The sequence below is a fragment of the Ovis canadensis genome, chromosome 11 (assembly GCF_042477335.2).
Source record: "Ovis canadensis isolate MfBH-ARS-UI-01 breed Bighorn chromosome 11, ARS-UI_OviCan_v2, whole genome shotgun sequence".
NCBI lineage: Eukaryota > Metazoa > Chordata > Mammalia > Artiodactyla > Bovidae > Ovis > Ovis canadensis.
Window position 1 is genome coordinate 64,353,685 of NC_091255.1, and position 16,985 is coordinate 64,370,669.

Sequence of the window (16,985 nt, forward strand, 5' to 3'; positions counted from 1 at the left end):
GCTCTCTTAAGGCCTTTTATTTGGGAAAGGGAAGGGCCAGGACCCTCCGGAGGGCAGTGAGAATACAGGCCGACGAGGAGGCCTTCCCCTCCCTCCCTCTGGGCTCCTTAGTCGATTAGTCCCATAATCCGCCCACCTCCAGGTCCACCTGGACACCGTTCCTCTCCGAGCCACCTCTCCTTGGTCATTTAAGAGGTCAAGCTTAAGCGGGGCCAGGACCTTCCCCTGTTCCTGCACCCCAGCTTTCCACAGGGGCCCACACCCCTTCCCCCATGCTGAGTGGTGTACCCTGGACTCTGGGCCCTGCGCTGTATGTCAGCATCTGATCCCCTCTCCCTTCAGCAGCCCTCTTACTTGCATCCCCGAGGCCCGCCTGAGGCCCAGACGTGCTTCCAGGCACAGCACCCCGCCTCACTAAACCTGATGGCAGAGAAGGTGGGCCAGGGCTTCCAAGCAGGGACCGTGGGGTGGGGAGGGGAGAGGACACTGCTCCAAGAGTCCGTGCCTGTCCTCTGACGTGTCATCACCCTCATGGCCACGGTAACAGTCACTAGGCTGGACTCAACAGCACGGGGCGCGCTCGGGTCTTTGAGGTGCCCTACTGTGGTGTCTGGCTGACAGGTCTGTACGGGTCAACAGTTAAGCCAGAGAGTTCTCAGGGGCAGCATCCGCCAGGCCCAACGCCCAGCCTGGAGACTTGTGGGGCAGGTACCCAGCCTCCACAGACGGGGGCACAACACCGCCCTCAGCTTCCCGGAGCCGCGATATACTTTGAACAACAAGGCTTCTCATTTCTGCGTCTCAAAATGACTCCAGACACCTCTGTTAGGGGAGAATGCTTCCTTCCTCAAGCTCAGGCAATTCTCCTAAGCTCCAGGCCCAGCTGTTCCTCAGGAGAAACACCTTCTGCGAAGCCTCCGAGTCCAGGGACCGCGCTGCTTCCTCCGCGAGGTTGAGACCCGGCGGGGGTGGGCCAGCACGAGGGCCCCTCAACGAGGTTGAGAGCAGCGGCCCGTGAAAACGGCAGCATCTTCAACTTCCCCATCCACGCGTCTCAAGGCCTGGCTTCCTCACTCGTCTGGGGCCTTTCATCACAGTGCAAATACCTGCCATGCCGAGAAAACGCACTTTGAAAAGGGCCGAGCGCGCGCCGTTAGCGGAGAGGGCGCGCCGCCGGGCCGCCGCAGCCTCTCCCTGAGCCCCACCAGGGTTTCAGTCTCGCCCGGCGGGCAGCGGGTCAGGGCTGCTGTGGGGCCTCCGTCCTCGGCAGGGGGATCCCTAGGGCGGCATCCGCTTGCCAGCTGCGGGCCTCGGCCACCTGGCTGGGGGAGCAGAAGTCTTCCAGGAAGATCTGGGCCAGGTTTCGGAGCCGGGCGCTGGCCGACAGGGAGAAGCGCAGCATGCACTGGACCACGGGCCGGGCCGTCAGCTCGGGGTGGCGGCGAGCGCCGGGCGCGCCCAGGCCCATGAGCGCGGTCACGGCGGACAGCACGGTCTCCTCGCTGGAGCTGGACAGACAGTTGACGATGAGGGGGACGCCCCCCGCCTGCAGGATGTGTTCCCTGTTGGCCCTGTCAGCGCACAGGTTGCAGAGGCCGCCTGGGGAAGAGCAAGCCGACTCAGGCCTCAGCCCTGGGCCTCCTCTGCCCTCTCCCCGCCGAGTCCCAGGGAAGGGCCGGGCCCCTGAGAAGCTGGCCCGGGGACAAGGGACCCGAAGCCCACGGGATCTCCAGCCCTCCCCTTCAAGGTTCCAGACAGGCCTGCCTGCCGCGGCCCAGCCTTCTGGAGGTGGGCACTGGACCTTGCCGCTCTCGGTTTGGCCAGTTTGGTGCTTTCCTGGGAACTCCCTGGTGGTCCGGGGTTAGGGCTCCACGAGTTCCCTGCAGAGGGCCTGGTTCCATCCCTGGCAGGGGAACTAAGATCCCACAAGATGTGTGGCATGACCCAATGCACATGCACACATGCACATATATGCACACAGATACACACACGCACACATGTGTAAAGTGATCGTTTCACAGGTGTACATACGTCAAACCGTATCAAGCTGCCCTCTTTACTTATGTAAAGTTTATCACATGTCAGTTATACCACAATAAAACTGTCAAGAAGGCAAAGTATAAACCATCTCAATCCTACCACCCATTTAATATTTGCTTTTCATCCCACGATATTTAAATATGACTCCATATACTTGATAACAATGTGATCTTCTGCTTATTTGTTTTGTAAGCCAGTTGCTTTTATTTAACCATGTCCTGTGAACACCTCTCCAGGCCAATAAATCTACAATCATGGAATCATTTAATAGCCACGCAGTCTACCCTTTTACCATTTTATGGATATAACATAATTAAGAGGTTAAATATCATCCACCGCCCACCCCCGCCCCCAACCCATCACTGTTGATAGGATTCTGGGGGATAAGACAAAAGGACAGAGTGAAGAGACCTGTGGTTCTGGATCGAAGAGCCCACCACCGCTCACGTAGTGCGGCCTGACCTTGTACTCTCCCACCAGCCCAGAGCCCTGGGTGTGGGAAGCTGACTTCCTGTGGCTCCTGGGTGAGCTTCCTGCCGTCAGGGCACCCCTACCCTTGGGTTCCTACTCCAAACACAAGACCAGCATAACACGGCCGCCCAGCTAATGAGGAGTGACTGACAGCCCACCCACTTCCCCTGCGTCTCTAGAAACTGGCAGAGGCTCTGGCTTCTCGCAGCCTCAAACCCAACCCAGCCTCAAACCCAACCGGGATGTCTTTCCAAGCAAGAGGGGACAGGCACAGCGAGGTGGGGGGGCAGGGCTGGCGAAGACCTCCTCCTCCAGGCTCAGGCACCTGCTCCTGAGCCTGGGTCAGTCTGGGTCCCGCTGAAGGGAAGCTCATAAAGGTTCCATCCACTCAACCTCTAGGGACTTCCCACTGCACCTGGAATAAAGTTCACACTCCCTTCTAGGATCTTCACATGTTGCCGCCCTCTTGTTTTTTTTTCTGTTCTTTTTTCTTTCATTGGCCATGCCATGTGGCATGCAGGATCTTAAGTGTCTAAGCAGAGATTGAATCGTGCCCCCCAGGCAGTGGAAGCTCTCACCACTGGACCACCAGGTAAGTCCTGACACGCTCTTGCTGGTAACCAGCACGTCACTGCTCCCTCGACAGTGAGGTTTTCCTGGAGCACCATATAAGCCACACCCTGCCACGTCCAGGCCCTTCCCTCATCTCCTTGTTTCATTCTCTTTGCACGCTTAGAACTTTGACGGATCACCATGGCTTTTTCTTGCTCGCTGACTGCTGAGCCCCACTAGAAGGATATACTCCCAGAGGTCAAGACCCAGGCTGTCTTATTCCCACCACGTCCAGGGTGCCTGGTACAGGGTGCGCTCTTACAAACATTTGTTAGAAGGACTGTAAAGCGGTGAGCAGCAGGAAATGGCTGCACTGCAGATGGGTGGGAGGCTGGACGGGATGGCTCCGAGACCCTGCCCACCTAGGACATATGCGGTTCTGGGGTCTCACTGACAGGGGGCCTCTGAAGGGCGGCCCCAGAAGGGGAGGCACTGATGCAGGGTCCCTCCCCACCTCTCAGGTCACTCCAGTGGAGGAGCCCTTAGCAGAGCCTGGGGCCTCCCTTCCCACCACCCTCTTTACTTGCGGTCTGTCCCGATCACTAGGCACCACACGGTAGTCATTTACCTCTGAATCCTGGGGGCCTGCAACTGTGCTTTCTTGCTGGGCACAAACATGCTGGGCACATGACTGAACCCCACGGAGCAAGAGTCACCACCACCCCCACTTGCAAAAAAGAAGCTGAGGCCATTGAGTAACTTGTCCAAAGTCTCAGAAGATGGGGAGCCCGCTGCCACTCCCAGAATAAAGGGTGTCCCTGTAGAAACCACGAGAACTAATCCTATCATGGGGGGACACCAGGCTCAGCCGGGCGCAGGTACAAGTGGAAACGCTCCAACAGGACCCCAGCTTCTCGCACACATGGCACCATCTCTTCTGAGCTCCGAGTGGAACTGCAGCCTCCTACCCACACTGCAGACTCAGGATGGGACTTATCTCTGCCCTCAAGGGTGATACCGTGAAAAGCCCAAGTCATTCTCCAGGCTGGTGAGTCATCATCACGCCCAGCTGTGCCTGGGTAGGGCTCTGCCACTCGGGATAATCAGAGGGCATCTGCAGGAGAATGGGCACAGGAGGCAGCCTCCCAACAGCCAGCCCCACCTGCTCCCCGTTTACAGGCCTGGGAAGCCTCCAGGGATGGATCGGGGGGCTGCCAGCGCTTACCGGCTGCTGTGTCCCCACCCCAGGTAGGGAACTCTTTAAGCCCCTCGGCCTTGCTGGCAGCGACCGTGGAAGATGAAAAAGAGCAGTGAAAGCCTGGAAAGAGAAGGGCTTCAGGGATTAAAAAGGCTGAGTAGGAGTGCCCGAGAAGGAGCCAAAAGACCCCCAAAGAGTGGAAGAGAAGCCGCAGCCGCTGTGAATTTTCCTCGGAGCCCACCTCTGTGCACTGGCCCTGAAGAACTAAGGAGGGCTGTAGAAAAAAGAGCAACATGAGCCTGGAAGCTTCCTAAAGAAGGCCCAACAATAGCAAACTGGTTAAAGAAAGTAGGGTACATTCATATGATGAAACGTTATATAGTTCTAAAAATCACGTTTTAAAAAAAAAGTGTAATGGGGGAAAACGCTTGCTATATAAGTTTAAGGAGGAAAAAAGGACACCAAATGTGTCATAAAATTGCAAAAAAAAAAAACAAAAAACAAGTCCAGAGAATTCCCTGACCATCCAGTGCTCAGGACTCTGTGCTCTCACAGCTCTGGGCCCAGGTTTAATCCTGCTCGGGGAACTGAGACCCTGAAAACCATGCAGTGCAGCCAAAAAAAAAAAAAAGGTCCAACAAGATGTTACCTCTTCTCAGAGCCTTCCTTGACCACCCTAATCAGTCCCCCTCCCCAAGAGCCCTCTCCTCACCATCTTCGCTTCTTTTCTTCATACCAAAGAAGGGGAAAAAAAAGGAAAAAAGCAAAAGAAGAAAATATTCATAGATTCTGACAGAGAACTCATATCCAAGATATTTAAAGAACTTCGTATCAGCAAAAGATGAACAACACAATAAAAAAAAAAGAATGAGCAAAAGACTTCAACAAACTGCACAAAAGGGCCAATATATGAAAATGTGCCCAACATTCCTTATCAGAGAAATGAAAATTAAAACCACAGCAAGAGGCCCCTATACACCCGTCATAACGGAAAACAAAAAAAGACTGACAATAGTAAGTGCTGGCAGAGCCACTGGAACTCTCGTGTGCTGGTGGTGAGGAGCGCACACGCCGTAATTAGCTGGAAAACTATCTGGTAGCTCCTAATACAGTTGAACATACATCTACCGTGTGTGTGGGTATGTGTGTACACGAATGCACACGCAAACTCAGTTGTGTCCGACTCTTTGCGACCCCGTGGACTGTAACCTGCCAGGCTCCTCTGTCCATCAAATTCTCCAGGCAAGAATACTGGAGTGGGTTGCCATTTCCTCCTCCAGGGGATCTTCCTGACCCAGGAGTCAAACTCACCTCTCCTGCGTCTCCTGCACTGGCAGGCAGGTTCCTTACCACTGAGCTACCCGCGAAACCCATACATCTACCCTGTGACTCAGCAATTCCACTTCTACCCAGGTCTGAGAAAAAGAGAGTGCATACATATACTATACGAAATCTACCTGAGACAAATGAGTGCCTGACGTATACAAGAAAACTTGATAGAAATGATCGTGACGGGCTTCCCTCGTGGCTCAGTGGTAAAGAATCCTCCTGCCAATGCGGAAGACATGGGTTCAGTCCTGATCTGGGAAGATTCCACACACTGGGGGGCAAATAAGCCCATGCACCACAGCTACTGGGGCTGTGCTCTGGGGTGCGGAGCTGGGACTGCTGAGCCCTCGAGCCACAAGTGCTGAAGCCTGCAGGCCCTGGAGCTCTACAACCTGAGAAGCCACTGCGATGAGAAGCTCTCGCACGGCAACTAGAGAAAAGCCCAGGGAGCAAGGAAGTTCCAGCACAGCCACAAATAAATAAAATCTTTAAGATTATCATAACAGCTTTACTCATAAAGGCTCTAAAGAAATAACTCAGAGCTCCACCAGTGGAGGGCTGGATGAACAACTTGGGGCCTATTCATACAAAGACAGGAGCTACTGATACTGCAACCATTTACATGGACCTCAGAAACATTATGTTGAGTGAAAAAAAAAAAAACAGAGACTCAACTCTAAGAAGCCTGAACCAGTCCACTTACATGAAGTTCAACAACAGGCAAAAGGAATCCATGGGGCTAAAGGTTAGAACAGTGGCTACCTCAGGGTGGAAGACACTAACCAGCAGAGGGTTATGAGGGATCCTTTCGGAGAGATGGTAATATTCTGTATCTTGATTTAAGTGCTGGTTACATAGATGTACATACACTTTAATGAATTTGAAAAATCATCAATCTGGGACTTCCCTGTGGTCCACTGGTTAAGAATCCACACTTTCACTGCAGGGGTCTCGGGTCTCAATCCCTGGTTGGGGAACTAAGATCCCCCATGCTGTGTGGTGAAGCCAAAAAAAAAAAAAATTCATCAAACTGACACTCCGTGTGCAACTCACTGTATGCTGATCCTGCTGCAATTTAAAGACTGGTTACCACACAAAAAAGGAGAACAAGTTCTGACTGGTGGATGAACATGTTTTGGACAAACCAGGCAAGGCAGAGAGAAAGAGAACAAGGGGCAAAGGCAGGGCCTGTCTAGATGGGAGCCCCAGAAAGGCCCGGGAGAGGCAAAGGAGAACCCCCAGATGCCACCTGGGAGGAGAAAGCTGGCGGCTCAGAGAGGTCAGGCAGAGGATCTCAAGTCACACAGCAAGCAGGGCACTGGTGTTGGGAGGGACAGGAGGGCCTAAGGACTGTCCTGGCGATCGAGGGAGGGCGTGCTGACGAGTGCTGAGCTTGCACCTGGCGCCCTGGAGGGCGGGGCGAGTCCTTGGAGACACTGGCTTGAGAGGTTGCGTCTGAGCACCCGCCCACCCCAGGGCATGGGGCTGGCCACAGTCAATCCCAAGTTAAAATCTTCATTGGGGACTATTTGTTTCAGGGTTTAACTTTAGTATTGGATTGGTCAAAACGTTTGTAACATGTTATGTTTTCCATAACATCCTTTTCTTTTTGGCTCTGCCTGGTCTTAGTTGGGGCATGTGGGATCTTTTAATTCTTCGGTTGCATCATGTGAGAGCTTTAGTTCTTTAGTTGCAGCGTGTGGAATCTAGTTCCCCAACCAGGGATTGAACCCTGGTATCCTGCATTTGGGAGCTCAGAGTCTTAGCCACTGGACCACAGGGAAGTCTCATGTTTTCCATAACATCTTGTGGAAAAACCCAAATGAACTTTTTGGCCAACCCAATATCTTGAGTTGGTCTTCCCTGGTGGCACAGATGGTAAAGAATCTGCCTGCAATGGGAGAGACCTGGGTTCAATCCCTGGGTTGGGAAGATACCCTGGAGAAGGGAATGGCAACCCACTTAGTATTCTTGCCTGGAGAATCCCAGGGACAAAGGAGCCTGGAAGTCCATGGGGACACAAAGAGTCAGACACAACTGAGCAACTAAGTGTGCATACACACAGACACAACCAGTCCATCTTAAAGGAAATCAATCCTGAATATTCACTGGGAGGACTGATGCTGAAGCTGAAACTCTAATACTTTGGCTACCTGATGTGAAGAAGTGACTCATTTGAAAAGACCCTGATACCGGGAAAGACTGAAAGCAGGAGGAGAAGGGGATGACAGAGGATGAGATGGTTGGATGGCATCACCAACTCAATGGACATGAGCTTGAGTAAACTCCGGGAGTTGGTGATGGACAGGGAGGCCTGGCGTGCTGCGATTCATCGGGTCGCAAAGAGTCAGGCACGACTGAACAACTGAACTGACTGATTCTCACACACACGTTATCTTGAGAATGGTTCTCTCTGACATTTCAGGACAGACACGCAAGGGGTGAACAGCATACAGAGAAAGCTACTATTATGCGTAAGCAGGCAGCGGACAAATATACACATATGTACATGCTCACATCTGTTGATTCCATGAGAGGGGAACAGAGGGGAACGGACCAGGATGGTAGTGAGACTTCTCTAAAAACACAGGGTGATACAGTGATCTGTTTTGTATAATCTAAAAAAAAATTAAAAAAAAAAAATCATGGCCTTTTGCGTTCCTGACCTAGACTTCAATTTTATAATTTTATTATACAGGGCCATTCCGGCAAGTGAGAAATGATATACAAATAAGCAGCACCGCCTGCGAGAGCAAAATGGAAACAACCTAGAGGGCCATCCTCAGGAGCCGGCTGGACCTCAGTCCCGCCACTCTGAGAACATCGTGCAGTGCTCACATCAGGCCGCTCTTTAAGGGGTGACACTGCACGTGTGCCAATAGGCGGTGCTAAGTTTTTTCCTGTTTTGTTTTGTTTTCCCCAAGGGACTTCCCTGGTAGTCCAGTGGTTAAGAGTTAGAGCTCCCAATGCAGGGGGCCTGTACTGGATCCCTGGTCAGGGAAGTAGATCCCAGATGTCACAACTAAGACCCAGCACAGCCAAATAAATTTTAAAAAGAGCCGGGGGCGGGGGGGTGGTGGGAGCGGAATAGGGATATAGTATACTACAGGCATGTGTAAGACATACAATGTATACACAGTATACATACAGACATATACATATTTGTTTATAAATCCTGCAAATATCTCTGGGAGGATACACAAGAAACTGGTAACAGTGGTTGCCTCCAGAAAAGGCTACAGACTGTTACAGTTTACCACCTGCCCTTTTGAACTCTGTACCGGGTGAATCCATTATATATTCACATACATGAATAAAACAGACACACCCTGCCTGTGCCTAGACCTGAGAGGAAGCGGGGAGGGCAGAGGTGCCTGGAGTCAGCCTTCCCAGGCGGCGCGCGAGGAAGTGATGGGATGAGAGCCTCGACTTCAGCTCTTTCCTGTAACTAGCGGCGGGCTGGGGAGTTTTGCTCGTTTGTTTAAGCTGAAAGATGTGTGATCCTAGGACCCTAAAGGACCAATGAGAGAAGGAGGTTCCCCAGGGACCCCAGAGTTCGGCGGATGGAGGAGGGCTCTGTGGTGGGCGGAGCTAGCTGAAAATCCCGGGAACGCCCCTGCAGACTAAGGTGAGCAGAGCAAGCAACTCCATTTCTCTAAGCCTGAGTTTCTTCATCAGTAAAACGGGCAGAGAGGATTAGATAATGTTAAGACCCCTCTCTGGCACCCAGTAGACGTGGACCAGGTACGCACCTGTTTACAGCCCCGGAGACTGGCCCAGGGCACACCTGCAACCCACACACAGAGAAAGGGCCGGCACACACAGGCAGAGGTGAACAGTGAGGACAAAAGTGCCCATATCACTGAGGCCAAGGACTGAGGCACAGTCAGCAGTCCAGTGTCTCTGCACATTCTTTTCTGACTGAATTCTCTCCCTCTCAGAGGTGAACCCCTTCCTGACTTGTAATAAACAGGACCTTTTATTTCCTGTGTGGCTTGTGGATCTTAGTTCTCCCATCAGGGCTTGAACCTAGGCCACGAGAGTGAAAGCACCGAATCGTAACCACTGGACCACCAGGGAGTTCTCAGGATCTTCCAAGTAATTTTTCTTTTTAACTACACACTCCCCGCTAAACACTATAATTCAGTTCTGCCTCTTTTTGGACTTTATAGAAATGGAATCATGCAGTACATATTATTATGTGTCTAGCATCATGTGCTTAACATGATGTTTGCAAGATAAATGCATGGAGCTGTGCAGATTGTTCATTTACCTTGCTAAGTAGTATGAATATCCACAATATTGATATTCATCCCAGTGTTGACTGTTCGCAGGCTGGGACAATACTGCTGGTGACATTTTTGCCTATGTGTCTACACGTGCCTGGACCTAACCCTGTGAAAGTAACTGCTGGATCAGGGGGCATGTCCCCCTTCAATTACTCTAGATACTGTTTTCCGAAGAGGCGGCTCAGGAGTCACCCACCAGTCTTTTTCAGTACACCACCACCATCTGGTGGCAGCTACCAGTATTGCAGGAAGTAGAACACAGGAGAAAGGATTTAAGCTCAATTGTGGGCGGTGCCTCCTACTTGGACTCTGTTTTGGTAACAAAACTGTCAGTATCCTGTGTATCACAAAATCCTAGGATTCAGTTTTCATGGAAAAAGAGAGATCTCTTGGCTTGTTTACATCTCCACACAGCATCTAGAATGGGGCAGGTGTGTACACACAGCTGGTAAGACTGAGAATCAACCAGTGGTGCCTCTGGCCAATGCTGTCAAACTGATACCACAGCCTGCCAGAGATTTTATCTGGGGCACAAGCTCAGAACCCTTCACTCGAGTGTTTACTGAGATTTTGGCTTTGCATCTGGTTCCTGATAATCCATCCACTTCCCATCCCCCGACCCCAACAAGGGTGGCTCTGGCCTGACCAGTGCCCATTGCCCAGGGGTACGTCCTCCTAATACTGCCCGGACACCAATTGTGAGGCTAGGGGTCAACTTTCATACCTTTTCCTATCATTCAGTGATGCTTTTCCAGAGGGAACAAACCCCTGAAACAGATAGGTCATGAGACACTATCCCACTTCAGTCTCTGGGAGATGAGGGAACTGCTTACCCTCAAAGGGGTCTGGATAGCAGACCATGCAGCTGCAGGCGCTTTCAGTTCAGTTCAGATCAGTCACTCAGTCGTGCCTGACTCTTTGCGACCCCATGAATCGCAGCACGCCAGGCCTCCCTGTCCATCATCACCAACTCCCGGAGTTCACTCAGATTCACGTCCATCGACTCAGTGATGCCATCCAGCCATCTCATCCTCGATCATCCCCTTCTCCTCCTGCCCCCAATCCCTCCCAGCATCAGAGTCTTTTCTAATGAGTCAACTCTTCGCATGAGGTGGCCAAAGTACTGGAGTTTCAGCTTTAGCATCAGTCCTTGCAAAGAAATCCCAGGGTTGATCTCCTTCAGAATGGATTGGTTGGAACTCCTTGCAGTCCAAGAGACTCTCAAGAGTCTTCTCCAACACCACAGTTCAAAAGCATCAATTCTTCGGCGCTCAGCCTTCTTCACAGTCCAACTCTCACATCCATACATGACTACTGGAAAAACCATAGCCTTGACTAGACGGACCTTAGTCGGCAAAGTAATGTCTCTGCTTTTCAATATGCTATCTAGGTTGGTCATAACTTTTCTTCAAAGGAGTTAGCGTCTTTTAATTTCATGGCTGCAATCACCATCTGCAGTGATTTTGGAGCCCCCAAAAATAAAGTCTGACACTGTTTCCCCATCTATTTCCCATGAAGTGATGGGACCGGATGCCAGGATCTTCGTTTTCTGAATGTTGAGCTTTAAGCCAACTTTTTCACTCTCCTCTTTCAGTTTCATCAAGAGGTTTTTTAGTTCTTCTTCACTTTCTGCCATAAAGGTGGTATCATCTGCATATCTGAGGTTAATGATATTTCTACCGGCAATCTTGATTCTAGCTTGTGTTTCTTCCAGTCCAGCATTTCTCATGATGTACTCTGCATATAAGTTAAATAAGCAGGGTGACAATATACAGCCTTGACGGACTCCTTTTCCTATTTGGAACCAGTCTGTTGTTCCATGTCCAGTTCTAACTGTTGCTTCCTGGCCTGCATACAGATTTCTCAAGAGGCAGGTCAGGTGGTCTGAGGCACTTTAGCTTATTTAATTGTCAACAACTCTGTGAGGCAGGTATTGATCCTGCTCACCTGACTGACGATGGGAGAAGGGAAGTCACATGCCCAGAGTTAAGTCGCGGAGTGAGGACTGGAACCCAAGCCTGTCTGACCCCAAAGCCCTGCTCCTACCAAACTCACTCTCTTCCGCACCAACAAACCAACACTCGGTTTGATTCTGCCAAACCATGGCCGTGGGCAATCTTACCTAGTAGTTGTTCCAGAAATAGCCTCACTCAGGGCACCAACCCCAAGTCAGGGGCAGGACTCTGCGTGCGTGCACTCGCCCCATCCCCTTTCCAGACCAAAAAGTCTGAGTATTCAAGACAAACATAAGCAAAGCACTCTGACCTCATGGAGATCACAATCTCAGACCTGCCACCAGAGAGAAAAGATTCAAAGCTACAAAGCACAGCGCAGAATAATCACTGACAGTGTAGCGCCACATGAAGCGCCACAGATATTAACAGGAAAGGAAACAGAAAGAGTAACAAAGTAGGCTTCTAAGCACCACTGGGACTTCCAATTTATGCACAATAAATAAAAAATAAATTTCATCTGCAGAGGACCCCATGGAGGGATTCAATGCTAAGAAAGCTGTTGCTCCTGGGACTGGGGACCTTAGGAAGGAGGAGAAAAAGAGAAAGAAAAAGCGGCCGTGAAGAGGAAAACTGGTGATAAAGATACAAGCGATTGTAGACAAAGTGCCTTCACAGACACACAGACACAACAGCTCTGCTCCCCATGGCAGTCCTGCAAGGCAGGCAAGGCTCAGATGAGGAAACGAAGCTCAGAAGAGATAGGACTCATCCACAAGGATCAGCTACAAAGTGAAGTGGGGACTCATCCACAAGGATCAGCTACAAAGTGAAGTGGGGACCGTGGACTCTGGGTCCAGGGCTTGGTTACCCACCCTGGGAGCCCCCGGCTCAGTGGGCTGGGATCTCAGAGGTCTCCTGCCTTGGGAAAGGTGCTTCCTGATCCTGTAAAAACTCGCCTTGGCTGACTGCTCTTTTTATTTTTTATTTTTATTTTTCGTGTTCCCAAACATGAACCCCCCTCCCACCTCCCTCCCCTGACTGCTCTTTTTAGCAAAGTTTTCTGCAGAGTCGAGACCCTAGTGGTCCAGCAGTTAACACTCCACACTGCCACTGCAGGGGGCATAGGTTCGATCCTTGGTCAGGGAACTAAGATCCCACGTGGGAAGCACCCCCCTCTACCTCCCAAAATAGCTTCAGTTGGAGGAGATATGTCATGGCCTTTTACCATTTACCTCTGTGGTCATCCTCCCCAATACCCATATCCCAGTCTAATAACGAGAAAAATGTCAGGCAAATCCCAACTGAAGGAAAACCTACAAAATACCTGACCAGTACTCCTTAAAACTGCCAAGGTCATTCACAAAAAGAAAAAGTCTAAAACCAGCAAAGCCCAAAGGAGCCTAAATCTAACATAAGATCTTGGATGGAATCCTGAGACAGTAAAAGGTTATGAGGGAAAAAGTGACGAAATCAGAACAAAGCATGGACTTCAGTTAATAACAGGGGTACCCAGGTGGCTCAGTGGTAAAGAATCTGTCTGCCAGTGTAGGAGACGCAGGTTCTATCCCTGGGTCAGGAAGATCCCCTGGAGAAGGAAATGGCAACCCACTCCAATATTCTCGTCTGGGAAATCCCATGGACAGAGGAGTCTGGCAGGCTACAGCCCATGCGGTTGCAAAGAGTTAGACAGGACTATTGCTATTGGCTTATTAATTGTAACAAGTGTACCATACTAATGTAAGATGGTAATAATAAGGAAACTCGGTGTGTATACATAGAAACTCTGTATTACCTTCGCAATTTTTCTACTGTTATAAAATACAAAGTTTCTTTCAAAAGAGAGCGAGAGATTGAGATCTAAGGTACATAACAACCAGATTAAGAGCATGGATCCTGGTTTATACAGAACAACAAAAAATGTCCGCTTGGGAACTATTAGAGAAGTCTGCCTAACTGGGTAATTGGTGACAATGGAATTATTAAGTTCATTCCCTATGAAGATAAGACTCCTTTCACTATGCAGAGAAATGTTATTTTTTAAAGACACATGCTGCAGAAAGAATGTTGGTTTTGTTTGCTTTTTGCAGGATCTCAGTTCCCTAACCAGAGAAGGCAATGGCAACCCACTCTAGTACTCTTACCTGAAAAATCCCATGGACGGAGGAGCCTGGTAGGCTGCAGTCCATGGGGTTGCTAAGAGTCAGACACGACTGAGCGACTTCACTTTCCCTTTTCACTTTCATGCACTGGAGAAGGAACTGGCAACCCACTCCAGTGTTCTTGCCTGGAGAATCCCAGAGACGGCGGAGCCTGGTGGGCTGCCGTCTATGGGGTTGCACAGAGTCAGACACGACTGAAATAACTTAGCAGCAGCAGCAGTTCCCTAACCAGGGATGGAACCCACCGCCCCTACAGTGGAAAAGCAAAGTCCTAGTTGTTGGACCACTAGGGAAGTTCCAGGAATGTTGGTTTGCCCTCAGAATAAACTCCAAACTCCCACCCAATGCCTAGATCTGAATCCCTGTAAACTGGTGCGAGGTGCTCTCTAATTTAGCAGCACTAAATCCTTCTCTCTCATTTAGTACCACTCTGGGCTTCACTCACCACAATGGTGCCACATCAGCCTTCCTTCTGGCTCCTCCTGCTCTGGGGTCTTGGCCCGGCCTGTGCCTTCCCGCCAGGGCCAAACCAGAAGTAGTCCCTTCCTTCCCTTGCTCTTCTTCATCAGCCTGTTTTCTTCAGTGCCTCAGCTTCTTTTGTGTGTAAACCATGTGTCTCTCTCTACTAGAATGTAAATTCCCTGAGGGCAAAGATCTTTTCCCAACTTGTTGGCCATCTCACCAGCATTTAGAACAATACTTTGCTCACAGGGTACCAGCCCAACAAACACCTGACGTATGAATAAATCAATAGGTCTGAGACCAGAACAACTACAGGTGCCATAAGCCCTTCCGAGTGAACGCTATTTCTCTTGATGGTGAAACATATAAGATAAAGAGGTTTTAAAAGAGCGCTCAACTCCCCCGCCCCCACCCCGCCCCTCCAAGGGGCTTCAATCCATTCCCATTTATGATCTTACCTCTAACCGACAGGGAAGGTAGACAGGTAGAAATGGTCCTGGGGGTGGGTTCCAGGCCAGACTCAAGCCAGTGAACCTGTACGCTGTGTCGGCCGCGGAGGCATTACAGACACTACGAAAGTCTGCCTTCGCTGCTGAGAGACGGCCGAAGAGCCCTTTCCCAACAACTCATTTCTAACTCGTTACCTCATCAGGCACCTAGGAGAGCGCCCCATCCTTACCAATAGCAAACTCCACCAGGGTCTCATTCTCCTCCGACAGCGAATCGAGGAATAAATCCAAGACCTGCAGCTGCCGCAGATACTGGTAGTTACCGGGGTCATAGGCGAAGTTGGCGAGGTTGGCCAACACTTGCTCCTTGGCGTCTGCGATGGAGAAGCGGGCAGTGGCGCCAGGGTCGGGGCGGTGGTCGCGGCTGGACCCCGGCCCAGCCCCCCCTGCCCCCCACCCCGAGACACTCACCTTGGCTCTGCGTCTCCTGGAATTCCGTGACCAGCGCCTGCAGATACCCCAGCCGACCGACGTGGGGGTCTACCTTCGGCTTCTGGGCCATGGGCGGGCGGCGAGGGGCCCCGGGGAGCGGGCGGGAGAGTGTGGAAGGTGAGGCTGGGGCGCGGGGCGAGGACCCCACCTGGCTTCGCGGGGCCGGGGAGGGGAAACGAATTCTCCAGCAGCTTGCAGCTGAGACTGGGCTGTGGGAGACGCGGTGGGGACTCAGAACCTCGTAGGAGTTGGGACTGAACACCTAAGTCGGGGACCAGGAGACAAGGACCCACTCTCGCGCCGCGTGAGGAACGCCCGTCCCAGCTGGGCGGGACGTTCGGCTCGGTTCCGGACTTCCGGGGGAAGCGGCACTTGGCCACGCCCAAAGGGCCAAAGGGGCGGGGCGACGAGGCGAGGGGCGATGGGCGGGGCCGTCGCTGAGCGTGGGCCCGCTTCCAGCGTTTTGTCTCGCAGGCGGCGATCCGCCTCTTGATGGAAGTGGTGACTGAAGCCTGCGGTTGTGTTGAGGCGAGCCCCAAGGGCCCGTAGGAGCTCAGAGGTGCCGGGGGTCGCCTGTGTGGGGGACTGTCGGGGTAGAAGCACCTTCAGATGCACCCGCGCTTGGCGATGGGCCGCAGTCCCCGCCCCTCCACCATCCAGGGACGCCGTGGAAACGCGAGCGCCTGCTCCTTGCGTCCCCTCTGTGGCTCTTCTGACACTACCTTCTGGTCGGCTCTTCCCAAAAGCCCAGTGAGGACTTCCCTGGTGGTTCGGTGCTTAAGACTGCTCCCAGTGGAGGGGACACGCTTGGATCCCTGGTGGGGGAACTGTGACCCTGTATGCCCGAGGCGAGGCCAAGATGAAAACAAGTCAGCGCGCCTGGTATCCTCTGCTCCCCAGTCCCGAGCTGAGCCTGCCAGGTGGTGGGGCGCACCCGGGGCAGCACCATCGGACCCCAGAAATACCACTTTGGTGGCTTTCTGGGTTGTGGGGAGCCCAGAATGCTGAAGCCCTCCTATCTAGTCCTTTCTCAGTTTCTCAGGAAGGGGTCAGGTGACAGAGCACCAGGGAGGAAGGTGGCCCTCTTGGACTCCAGCGTGCTTGAAAATGTGGGGGTGGAAGCGGCTTAGGCTGTGAATTTCTGGAGGGCAAGGGCCTTGCGCAAGGACAGTGACTGCCACACTCCAGCTTGCCACAGCCCCACTGGGAGCAGCCCCCACCTGGTGGGCTCAGGTGGCTGTGATCAGCCCCAGCCCTATGCACACACCTGGGGCTTGGGGACCCTGGCTGCTTCTTGCAGGGTAGTGGCCCCAGGCCCCTCACCAGAACCTTCACATTTTAAGGAGAGCTGATTCGACCTGGGGAAGTCTATCTCAGCCCAGTGTGGCCAGGGGGCTTCTCTGCTCCTGTCTGGATGGAGCAGTAAAGATCTAGGGACAGGACAGAAGTGGGCTCTACCTCACACTGGTCAGGAACTGCTCTAGACCCTCTCTAGAGGAATCCCAGGATCAGCCAAGTGTGGATTCTGGAATCTGATGGGCCATCACATCCTCCATTACTTGCCCCCTCCTAAGGCTTTGGAAAAGCCC

General features: G+C 52.1%; 1 protein-coding gene across 2 annotated transcripts; it reads right to left on the reverse strand.

Moving 5' to 3' along the window:
- Positions 1-2: 2 nt before the first annotated feature.
- On the reverse strand, positions 3-16,985 carry ARMC7 (armadillo repeat containing 7). 2 transcript variants are annotated; one of them, XM_069542191.1, is made up of 3 exons: positions 15,376-16,985; positions 15,135-15,278; positions 3-1,599 (listed from the first exon to the last, which is right to left on the reverse strand). In XM_069542191.1, the coding sequence occupies exons 1-3, from the start codon at positions 15,464-15,466 to the stop codon at positions 1,238-1,240; spliced, it is 597 nt and encodes a 198-aa protein (XP_069398292.1). In that variant the 5' UTR covers positions 15,467-16,985; the 3' UTR covers positions 3-1,237. The 2 variants fall into 2 exon arrangements, with proteins under 2 accessions (XP_069398292.1, XP_069398293.1); XM_069542192.1 differs by lacking the exon at positions 3-1,599 and adding an exon at positions 12,280-12,405 and having other exon boundaries at positions 15,122-15,278; positions 15,376-16,729.